Source organism: Pogonomyrmex barbatus, unplaced genomic scaffold (genome assembly GCF_055798465.1).
Source record: "Pogonomyrmex barbatus isolate J1 unplaced genomic scaffold, ASM5579846v1 scaffold27, whole genome shotgun sequence".
Classification (NCBI taxonomy): Eukaryota; Metazoa; Arthropoda; class Insecta; order Hymenoptera; family Formicidae; genus Pogonomyrmex; species Pogonomyrmex barbatus.
Window position 1 is genome coordinate 203,298 of NW_028297124.1, and position 12,256 is coordinate 215,553.

A 12,256-nucleotide genomic window follows, 5' to 3' on the forward strand; every position below is an offset into this window, starting at 1 on the left:
GAAGATCTCCCGTTTCCAGGGATTATTGCAGCCACGGCAGGCTCCCCTGTGACGTCTCCTTGTAAATCTGTCCATAATTGTCAGAATTATTAAAGCTATTTTTCCTAACAATGATGTATAGTCATCGTAAGTATCGTACTTGTCTCTAATTAATTTATAAAAATTATGATGTAATACTCAATCTGTATGTCGTACGTGTCCAAGATGGCCGTCTTTCGCCGTCTTATTCACATTTCTGGCAAGATGGCTAAACGGCGGCCACTACGTATAATTGTTGCGTCATTGTTACTTCCTCTCCATACATAGTGCCATTAATGTTTGTCATTGCAGCCATCTCTTGTTCTGCGCGGAGTTTGTTGCTTTATAATTTTGTGAAACAATCGGATCATTTAGTTCTCTGGAAATATATCGAAAATAAGTGCGGTGTGTCGAAATCGGTTGGAAAATCTGGAATTCTTTTCCGTGCTCTCATTTCCTGGATGTCCTCCATTCTCTTGCTTCGATGGGGATATCTTGCGGAATTTATGGAACATCTGAATGGATCTAAATAATAGGTTAAAACAATCTGGGAAAAGCATTGCCTACACATTAGCGGTATGTCTTTACATAAATTATTAATTGGTATCATTTTACTCTGTATCTTTATTTGGCAGTGGAGTGCTCAACGTAATCTCTTATCTATTTTTATAATTTTTTGATTCACTTTATTATAATCTATGCCACGTGGCTGATCTTTGTTCCTTTTCTTATTATGTATGAAAGATTTTAAGTATTTGTAATTTTGAATCTGAAGATATGCAATTTCTCAACAAATTCGTTTAGTTTTGCTAGCTTGTTACTTGATAATATAGATTTGCTATGTATATGTCAAATTGTAGAGTCGTTACACTCTGTTAGCATCTTAGTTGGTTAACATGAAACTTTGCCTGTCGCATAAAAATTGATGAACTTTTTAAATTATATGCACTCTAACTGCTTTGTTATAATGTTATGAATATATTTATATATTTCTATTGAACTATTTATTGAACGTATTGAATGTAATGGTAATATTATCTTGCTACGCTGATTCACCATGTACTATCGTAAGTTCGCAAGCCTTACAGGATTATTTTTTTATTCAATGACAATATCTATACTCAGTCATTATATTTACTGTGCCTTTTTCATGTACATTCAAGTTTTCTAATTTAGCAATCTCATTATGAGTTGACTTGCGAAATTAATGATTATTTAAAAATTTCATTTTGTATGCAACCTTGTGACGTATTTCATGTCTCTTGTTCGTAATTGCATCACATTGCGATCTTTGATATATAATTTATATTTTTTACACCTACGTTATGTATTTTTTAGTATATCTTATAAGATCTTGATCTTTTTTAATAAACATTTTGTAATTTATCATATATTCTATAACTTTGAATTGAGTGTGAGGGAGCCATCTCTCGAATAGTCTAGCACACGAGGTGTACACTTTGTGCTCCCTGTCATGTTTGGGTTGGCAACACTGAGCAGTCATAACCTGACAGTACTTGATATACCATTCTTTTTAATTTCTCAGCATATTAGTAAATTTCAAGCCTTTTTATATAACGATTTAGTCATAATAAGTACAATTTAATTAAGTTTAGGTATAAATATGTGAATTTTTTGCAGTGTGATGCTGTCCTGTGATTCCTGTGCTGTTTTGTCATTGTCTTCTCTTGATGATATAATAATTGAGGTTGTTATGCCTCTATGTTTCTTAATATTGACAGTATTTTTAATCACAAGGTAAATAATCATATATCACACATTTTATTTTTACTTGCTATTATTACCAGTGATGGTATATTTATCACTTTCGAATATAATATTGTTTCATACTCATAATTACTAAATATAGTCATCATATATGTGTCGTTAAATGTTAGGATGTTAGCCCATAAAAGCGGCACATCCTTATTAATGTTTTTTCTCATCTGCGATGAGAACTAGATGTGCGTTTAATATTCATAAATACTTACTATTCTCCTTTTTTAGAAGTGAATCAGCGTACTTTATACCCATTGAGCCTTGTGTAATCCGGGAACTTACCAAGGATCTACTGTTGGCATTTTTATCGACCCCAAGATATTATATTTCGGTGCCTGAGCACACGTATGGGCTGCATTGAGAGACTTCTCATTCGAGCATTTGATATAATCATCTCTACTTGATAGCTGATACCGGCATGTTGCAATTTGGCTTTTTATGCGTGGTAACACAAGCTCTACTTCACTCTCGACGTACAATCCATGAATCCGTCTTCTGTAAACACTCTTATCGTTTAATTAACTATTTTGCGTCCGAATCATATTATATTTTTCGTTAATTCTTTTTTAGTCATCAATAATTAGTTACTGTAGTTATAATTTAGTTTTAGTTCTTGAATACTTTGCAAATAATCGATCCACTTGTACTTACATAATTTTATAACTCATTTTATTAGTATTAATTTTATTCTAATCTTAGCTAACGTTCGTTATACCGATGAATTGATTGACGTATTGTGTATCATTTTTGTTTAAAGCATCTTGGTTTACTTAATGGATTGATTTTGCTAAGTATTGTGCGCCACGGATGGCATTTGTGTTAACATAGTACAAATCTCAGTTTATTCAGTTCTACTAGAGGTGAATTAGACATATTGAACTAGATTAGATGTAATCTGGAAATTTGGATAGAATTGCATTACATTACGTGTTGCCATGCCATTCTTTGATCAATCGATAATAGTTGTCAAGTACTACGTCTCTATTATCATGATATTATTCTTGAGAAAAGTCTCTGTTACGAACGTCATGGAAATTTTAATGAAATTTTTATATTCATTTCGCGTGTGTTATTTTTTGAGTAATATCGTTTGCCGATTCTTTTGATCTTTGCCGATCTTTTGTTACTTCAGTCATCTTGGCTTTGTCTCATGTAAAAATTTTTTTTGTGGATTCTTTTGTGGGAGGGAACATATCTGCTCTAACACCGTAAGGTTTAATCAAGTTAAGTTTATTTATTTTGATAAACTTCATACGCCTTGGCCTTATTGTAATGCCTCTGCTTTGATAATTGATATACTTTTGAGAAAACTTGAAATTGATTTTGCCTGGCGTCTGCCTCCCTCCTTGACAGGGGTAATGACTGTGCCCCTAAAGCTGTAATATAGGATACATACGAGCTATTATAGTTAAGTTCCGGTAAATAATAATTACTATTAGTTATATTAACGCTGTATATACCGATTAAGTCTTATATTTTTACTAAGTAGGCTATACCTGTTAACTAGAAACTGACTATAGTCAGGCTTATTACACACAAACATATTAGAAAAATTGAAATGATTACGTATAATATGGCATATGTAATATTCTCACTCGGAACTTGATACTTAATTTATGCGCCACATGAGCTATTTTGGGAAGAGTATGATACTCATAAATTGATTTTATTATCGTCTGACGTTATTAAATTTCTTTTTTATTGTCGTTTCCCTGCGCTTTTTCATGGGGCTGGGATGTTTGTCTGGAAATGATTAAATGGTTATGTAGCAACTGAGATTATATGGCACAGTCTGAATTATTTAACGATTCAGCTTATCTTGCTGTACTTGTACTTGATGGAATTTAATATAACTTTGGCGATTATTTTATAATAGAGCGAATAACTTTCGGAAACGTTATAATCATAAGATAAGATAAGAAATATATTCTAATCACGCTAATTCGTACTATTTAAGTTGTTTCATGCATATATATATATATATATATGTACAGTTTAGATTACTAATTTTATTTACTTTAATTTGAATTGTTTGATAACGTAATTTTTAATCAGCCAGGCTAATTTATTTGTACTGTAAGATTTATGCTACATCTTTCTTGTGCCTCATCATTAACATTATTATTTTGTTCTTATAAGCGCAGTACTTATTCCTACTTATTACTTACTTACTTGGGTACTTATTTACTTATTATTGTATGTCTAAGTAATATAACCGTCCGAATTAGTCGTTTTAATTGTCTGAGTGAGAATAGGATGTATTCTACGACGATTGCATTTTGCATCTCTCATCCATCCATCAATTTCTTATTATAATTCTGATACTCACTTCACACTCACTTCAGTCTTTTGAACTAGAACAAATCTTTTTCTAAAAGCGTAAAGACAGCTTATTATACATTGTCATTGTCAACTAATTATTTTAATTCATCCGCATATGTATATTCTTTGTGTTGAAGTAATCTAAGAACATATTATTTCGATTTGTCTTTATTATAATTGGGTATTACAAATATCAAATTATATTGGTTATCACATTCACAATTAGATCTTTTGCAATATATCTCAGATGTAGCTTGCTGCTCATGGCATACAGGTCTCTCCATTGATGAATATTGTTGAAACAAATAAGATTTAACATTATATTATGTACTTGAGTTAAACATATGCATTGCATTGCTGTTGCTTATAAGAACAAACCTTTTGTCTACGATACTATCTTTACTAAACTAGTAATAGCAGGGAGAATGTACTTTGTCTACAAATCTATAAAATGTAATTTAACGAGATTACTATTGTACTTTTTCTTGAGAATATCATATCTCTTGGCGGTGGCTTTTCTATTTAATTGAGATATGTATTAATTTTATAATTTTGAACTTAGCATTTTTGTTTTTATAAATAGTTAAGTCATTTCACGCATATATATATATATATATATATGTGTGTGTGTAGTCTAGATTATTATTCTTATTTGCTCTAATTTGTATCGTCTGATAGCGTAATTTTTAGTTAGCCAGGTTAATTTATCTGTACTGCAAAGATTTATGCTATATCTTTCTTGTGCCTCATCATTAACACTATTATTTTTGTTTCTATAAGCGCAGTACTTATTTCCTATTTATTATTTACTTACTTATGTACTTATTTACTTATTTATATGTCTACACATCTATTAAATGTAATTAAACGAGATTACTATTGTACTTATTTCTTGAGAATATCATATCTCTTGGTAGTGGCTTTTCTATTTAATCGAGATATGTATTAATTCTATAATTCTGAACTTGGCATTTTTGTTTCCATAGTCATGTTGAGTTGTAGTGTTAATGTTTTGCGAATATTTTAATTTTTTATTCTTATTGTTATTATTTGTTATTTATCATTTGTTTAACTGTTAAATTATAAACAGTTATTACTTAATGTTAGTTATCTAATTAATTATTAAGTTATTTTTATAAGTATTGCTGATTTGTTGATCTCGGTATATTTTTATAACTTTTTCCTTTTATAGGAGCATTACATGTGTCATTTGTTCATCTATTCTCTGATATTTATTTACATATTATTATAATTTTATATTCTATTCTTTTTTGATCTTTTCCACCTTTTGATATTAATTATAACGTAGTGTTATGTCGTTCTTTATTTTCTTGTCTTTATGTGTACTGTTTTAACTAGTTATTATCATTTATGTATATACAACATGACTGGAAAAATTAAGCGATGAAAATTAAGATACGATTTGGAACTTTATGCGCTAGTCGAGACGTTTATATAGTCTTTCTTAAATGCAGCGAGGTTTGAGACCTGTTTATAGCATAAGAACGTACATTTTAACTTACATTGTTCTGCTGAAGCTCGCTCTTTTCCAACGATGTGGCTCTTGAGGTATGCGTAGTCCATACCGATATAAATAATCGAATCTGATCTCTCGGGCTCACTGGATACGGCATGCCACTGTATCATGAGGGAGCAGCAGTGGAAGGTTGTTGTCCCAGCTGGCCTATATCTGTTAATAAACATGTGTAAATACAGTTTATACATTAGTAAACCAGTATTATAACAGCAGCAAATGAAGGATTAATACAGCCATTAGTGAGCAATGTGATTTAAATATCACCAGAAGTCTCTTACCTGAGCTTTTTCTTTTCTACTGGACGGATATTTCTTTTCAATGACTGCATGGAGACTTCCCCCCTCGATGCAACACTGGCGGGACAGGAGATGATTACTTCTGTGAACAAATCAAATTGTGTGCTGTATTTTGTGTATCTACTGGATAGTCTTTCTGTTGACGACTGTGTTGAAATGTCCCCCCTCAACACAACAATAGCGGGACAGGAGAGGATTACTCCTGTCAAAAAAATCAATTAAAACTTATGAACAATGAGTAAAATGATTGAAAAATCACCCCCCGCTGCTTCTCGGATGGTAGTGGGGCGGCCTCGTGGGGAGAACCTGCTCTCCGTGCGGTCGTCATCGCGCAACGGGACCCCTCCTGCAGTGGGAAAGCAGGAGGGTCGTGGCGCTGGAGGTCGAGTCCCTGCCTCCAGTAGGTCTTCGTTAATTGGCGTAGAGCAGGTAGGTGGTGAATCATCTGGTCAGATGAGTGACCAGAAATTTGGCAGGGATGACTCCTATCCCAAGGAGACTTCTAGCAATGTGGAGTTGGATTCGGCCAGATTCCCGGATCCTGGAATTGCGAACATATACAGGTCACAAGAGTATGTCGACTATCCTATGGAAAATAGTTCCCGTAGCAAGGATAGAGAAATTGGCAATTTACCTGGATGCAGCAAGGATATAGACGGGCAAACTGATGAAGTGATCAGTCTGATCGAGTCGGACGACGATGTAAGCTTCGTTTCATACTCATACGCAGGCATGGAATCCTCCGCTAACTTTGGCGAGAGTCCTGCCTACTCGGCTGGTAGATCTAAGAAAAGAAGACTGGGCTCCTCTCCTAGAAATAAAGAGAAAGATCGTCTAACTATAGGACAGAAACTGGAAATTGAGGATAGAAAGAACATGATAAAATTTCTCAGTGTAGCCGATGCAGGAAATCAAGTTGTGGAATGGCTCAGCGAAGTGGAGAATTGCAGGAGGAAATCTAGCTCTTTGCAGGGTCCGGTTAGTAAGGTGATGAAAGTCAACCTTTGGTCGGCGAAAGGAGCAATCGAGGATATTGTCTCCAGGAAAGAGACTAGAAATAAGGATGCTATACAAGGAGTCCATTATCAGGAGCTCAAAGAAGAAATTAATAAATTAAAGGAGGAGAATAGGATGCTTAGACAGTCTGTAAAAGTACTTACGGATAAACTCAACAGCAAGAGGTCCTCCTTTGACAGCAATCCTGTGGATCGTCCAGCGTACTCTGCCGTTGCCAGGCTTCGCTCGGATGAGGGAATTAGTAGTCGTCCTTCTGCGGCGGCACGGGAGTTAACTAGAACAAAGAATACTAATTACACTGAGAATAACAGTAGAAATGTCATCAAGGCAGACAATAGTAGAAATGAAAAACGGAAAGTAGCAAATGAACTACTTGTTCGCTTCACGGACGCGATGAGGTCGTTGCTGTTCGATGATTCGGAAGTAGCCAAAGATAGGAAGCCGAGTAGATCCAACATCCCGGAGATCCGACGCGAAAGAATGGAAAGACATCCGCTTCCACGTCTGATGCCGTCACTGGCGGATAACACGCCGGCATCTTCCTCTGACGTAGGGGGAAGGGATTCGGAGAGGTGGGAAGTTCCTAGAAGGAATAAGAGAAGAAGATCGGGTAACGGTATATCGGATGCAGACTTCGGGAGAGGAAATGAGCAAACTGATAGGGTTAAGGACAATTACCCAGTTCCACAGCGTACTCCACGTCCGGTGGCTCCCAGGAGAGCCAAACCGAAGGCGTTTTCTCCTAATACGGCGGCTGTTTCAATAGTCGTGGAGGATGGCGGCCCGTCATATGCTTCTATACTTGGAAAGGCCAGAGAGAATATCCCACACCAGGAGCTTGAGGGTCTGGACACCAGGGTCAGACGTACCCTCTCGGGTGGAGTTCTTTTGGAATTAAGAGATGCTGACTCATCCGAAAAGGCTGACGCACTGATCGAAAAGATGAGAACTGTAATAGATGATCCAAGAGTCAGGATCAATAGACCAAATAGAAATGCAGATTTAAGACTCACGGGATTTGACGATTCAGTTACGGCGGATGAGATTAGACAGCAGATCTCTGCGTCTGGCTGCTGTCCCCCGGAGAGCGTTAGAGTCGGTCCAATTAGGATCGCCAGAGACGGCCTTGGAATCGTCTGGGTGCAATGCCCATTGCAGTCCGCGCTTAAACTCTCTGGTGTTGGCAGTATGAAGCTGGGATGGGTCAGGGCCGTCAGAGTGGACCTGCTCCCGACCAGGCCTGTTAGATGCTACAAGTGTTTCGCCAGAGGACACACCAGACATCGTTGTCCCAGCATGATTGACAGATCTGGCTCGTGCTTCATCTGTGGAGATCCGACATAAGTTAAATAGATGTAAATGTCGCCCGCACTGTTCTGTGTGCAGTGAGAGGGGCCTACCTGACGGACATAGGGCTGGTAGTGAGGAGTGTCCGCCGGTGTTACCCGGTCCTCTTCATAATTTGAGGGATAGATCGCTCAACGGATCTCAATCGTCGCAGAGGAAATCTACCAGTCGGGATAACAGTACGCACGGGAACGATACACTGAATAAGCCGGATGACACTAATAATATGGACATTGAGCTCACAAAATGAGAATTATTCAAGTTAACCTTAATAGATGCTCGACAGCACAGGACTTAATAACTAACACGATTATCGAGGCAAAGGCTCACGTTGCTTATCTCGGAACCATATTTTGTGAGCCGGAACAATGATAGATGGCTTTTATCGAATGACAACCCCCCTACGGCGGCTTTATTTATTATGACAAGTTCGCGTATAATTGGGAACTATATGACTCTGCTCCGGGCATTGTGGCGGCCAGGGCCGACAACCATTTAATTATAGCGTATAAGCGTATACTTTGCTCCTAGTCGGTCCCTTAGGGAGTTTGAAAGATTCCTGGGAATTTTATTGAACATTATGGCGTCCACTAAAAACATGTATATTCTATTGGCTGGGGATTTTAACGCACGTTTCCATGAATAGGACAAAAGCAGTAATACTCGTGGAAGGATGCTTTTTGACTGGTCCTGTGGGCAAAAACTGAACTTATTGAACACTCCTGAAGTTGTTACGTGCTGCAGGGCGCAGGGAAGCTCGACGGTTGACCTGGCATGGGGCAATGGTCTGTTGTGGAACTTAACTCCGAATTGGAGTATTTCGGACGAGTACAACGCGTCTGATCATAAGACTATAATTATAGATATTCCACACACGGTGGCTCCAAGAAGACTCCCAGTACTAGGGAATACTTTCCTAGGTGGAGCCTTAGTAAGCTCGATAAAGACGGATTCCTGGCGTCACTTCATGCGGGTTTTTGGACTCTAACGGGAGTCGATATGATGAGCTTGGACCTTCTCATACAAAGAGTAATGAGAATAGTCAAGGATGCATGCAATGTCGCAATGCCGAAAGTTCACGGACGCCCGGGCAAGAAGCGGGTCTACTGGTGGAGTGAGAACATCGCGGGGCTCCGGGAGGAATGCAGGAGGGCCAGAAGAAGATACACCAGAGCGCGGGCTCGTAAAGACGGATGGACTTGGCAACGATTGTGGAAATGAAGGCGGCTAGAAGGAAACTCGGGGCGGCCATAGCAAGAGCCAAGGACGAAGCATGGCAGGAACTAATTGACTCAATAGAGAGTGACCCCTGGGGTCGTCCCTACAGAATAGTCACCGGGAAACTCAGAGCACTCACTCCTCCGATTTGTGAGACCCTTGAACCGGAGTTTGTGGGTAGAGTTATCATGCATCTCTTTCCGCATGATGATGGTCGTGATGCGCCTTGGAGTCTTCGTCCGTGTGCGCCTTTGAGCGATGTCCCGGAAATTACCGTTCCGGAGTTGGAAATTGCAGCAAACAGGCTAAAGAACAATAGAAAGTCCCCAGGACCAGATGGGCATACGTATAGGATTCTGATACCTGCGGTTGGACTTGCGGGAGAGGTATTTGCTAAAATGTTCTCGAGGTGCCTCCGGGAATCATATTTTCCCGCTGACTGGAAGGTATCCAAACTGGTACTTCTGATAAACCTATGAATAACCTGTCTTCGTTTCGACCAATTTGCCTGTTGAACACCGTAGGTAAACTTTTTGAGAAATTAATAGCCAATAGGTTGAGCGAATTTTTGGAGAAAGGCAACCTGCTCTCAAGCTATCAGTTCGGCTTTAGAAGTGGCAGATCCACGATAGACGCCATAAGGAGGATACTGGATATAGTTGATGCTGCAAACAAGGGTAATTGTTACGCGGTGCTGGTTAGCCTAGACATCAGAAATGCGTTCAATTCCATACATTGGAATGTTATAATGATGGCGCTGGAAAGGAAAGGTGTCCCGGATTACTTGCGAACAATAATTAGAGCATACCTGTGCAACAGAAAAGCAGTATACACAGATAAGAATGGTGATCTGAGAAGTTTCCAGATCACCAGAGGGGTCCCACAGGGTTCGGTTTTGGGACCACTATTATGGAACATAGCATACGACCAGATACTCGCTGGAGATGACGACGCTGAAGGATGTCACATTTCATATTATGCTGATGATACACTTTTAGTCTCAGTGGCCAAGAATTTTAAGACGGCGATCCACAGAGCGGAAGCTTATACAGCCATAGTTGTCAATAGAATAGAGAAACTGGGATTAAACGTGGCTGTTGAGAAGACTGAAGTGGCGGTCTTTTGCAAAAGGAATCTTGCCCTGCCGGATACTCTACCTAAAATAAAAATTCGGGAAACAACAGTTAATGTAGCAAATAAGATCAAATATCTAGGTCTCATTCTGGACATGCAACTCGTATTTAGGGATCATTTGTTGTACGTCATCCCGCGCGTAAGGAAACTGGTAGGAGCCGTTGGTAGATTGATGCCGAACCTGAAGGGACCGGGACAGAGGAAGAGACGGTTGTATGCCTCTGTCGTGCAGTCCGTAATTTATTACGGTGCTCCCATTTAGGCGAATCGCCTGGACTATAGATCGTTCCTTGTGAAAGAAATGGAAAGTACAATAAGAACGCTCTCGATTCGGACGATCTGTGGTTATAGGACCATATCGTATATAGGGTCCACATTGCTAGCCGGGATTTTCCCCTTTAAAATTAGGGCGGAGCGTCTTGCGCGTCTGTATTGGAGGAAGAGGGAAGGAAGAGCGGAAAATGTGACTCTCTCTCTCTTTGCGCGAGGAAGGAATTAAGGAGGAAGGCAGATCGTAGGGCTGTTGAGGACTGGAGATCACTCCTAGAGGATCACAGGCAGGCAGGGGTTAGGATTAGGGAGGCATTATCCCCGTTTCTTGAAGCATGACTGGGCCGTACCTACGGCTCACTGACATTCCGTATGACCCAGCTTTTGAGTGGCCATGGCTGCTTTAATGATTTTCTGTATAGGATGGACCGAGCTCCCTCTCCCGTCTGCGCTCACTGCGCAAGCGGGAAGCGGGATGACGCGGATCACATCCTTCTGGAGTGTAGGGCCTGGTTTTGGCAACGGTATAACATGTACGATTCTCTTGGCTTCGAGTTAGGAGACATTGACCCTCCAGATCTGGGGAAAATTCTGAGAGCCATGTTAAACAGACAGTGACAGTGGTCTGCCATGAATCTTTTTGCGGAAAAGTTATGTCCGAAAAAGAGAAAGCGGAAAGGGAACGGCAAGGAATTGGTTAACCCACATGTGCGTACGCCTTGTCAATTTGGAACTCTCGAGCTAGTTCTTCGCGGTCTGGGTTCTCTCAACATTTCGTGGTCCCTAGTAACTTTGTAACATACGAACACACCTGGTGTGTTCGTGAATGGAGGGCTGCCTTTGTGCTCTGGATAATGACTTGAGGGTGTGTTCTTCTTAAATATTTCTATGCAGACATATGCTTCATGTAATACAACTTGAATTGGTCCTGTTTTGGGCAGGTTATCCTCCTTTTTGGAGACACACGAGGAGTGTGTTCCTTCTTATTCCTCACTCGGCTGAATCCTCCCATTGTTATTGGAAGGGCGTGTGTGTGTTGCTGAACGAATGATCAGTAAAAATGAGTATGTCTGTGGGTACTTGAAGGTGACGAGCGAGTGTGTTGCCCCTCGGGGCCAAGACCAGGGGGAGGGTTCGTGATGTGTTGTTCCGTCAACGTTCCAGGACCCTCCCCCGTCACGGTCGTTAAAGGTACAGAGGAGGTTTAGTGGGTAGGCGAGGCTGGGTGGCTTTTCGTTCGACGTGCCACCCACTCGAATCCCACACTCCCCACCGGACTGTCGTCCGGTGGGGGTCTTGCGAAGATTCCTCCTCTCTA

The 12,256-nt window shown here is 39.6% G+C and overlaps 1 protein-coding gene and 1 long non-coding RNA gene across 3 annotated transcripts in view; one reads left to right on the forward strand and one right to left on the reverse strand.

Moving 5' to 3' along the window:
- Positions 1-6,728, reverse strand: part of LOC148936214 (uncharacterized) — a 28,289-nt gene extending 21,561 nt beyond the window's left edge. The window contains exons 1-4 of one of the 2 annotated variants that reach the window (XM_089078685.1): positions 6,587-6,728; positions 6,212-6,493; positions 5,935-6,034; positions 5,643-5,809 (exon numbers count right to left, since the gene is read on the reverse strand). In XM_089078685.1, coding sequence (XP_088934811.1) covers positions 5,643-5,809; positions 5,935-5,984 — 217 coding nt within the window. In that variant the 5' untranslated portion in view covers positions 5,985-6,034; positions 6,212-6,493; positions 6,587-6,728. Of the gene's footprint in view, positions 1-3,027; positions 3,174-5,642; positions 5,810-5,934; positions 6,494-6,586 lie in introns of those variants that run through there. The other variant, XM_089078686.1, reaches the window with a different exon arrangement.
- LOC148936217 (uncharacterized) lies at positions 407-4,584 on the forward strand. Its single transcript, XR_016139694.1, has 3 exons — positions 407-1,571; positions 1,660-1,776; positions 2,026-4,584. It is a non-coding gene; the product is annotated as an uncharacterized LOC148936217 (long non-coding RNA).
- Positions 6,729-12,256: the final 5,528 nt, after the last annotated feature.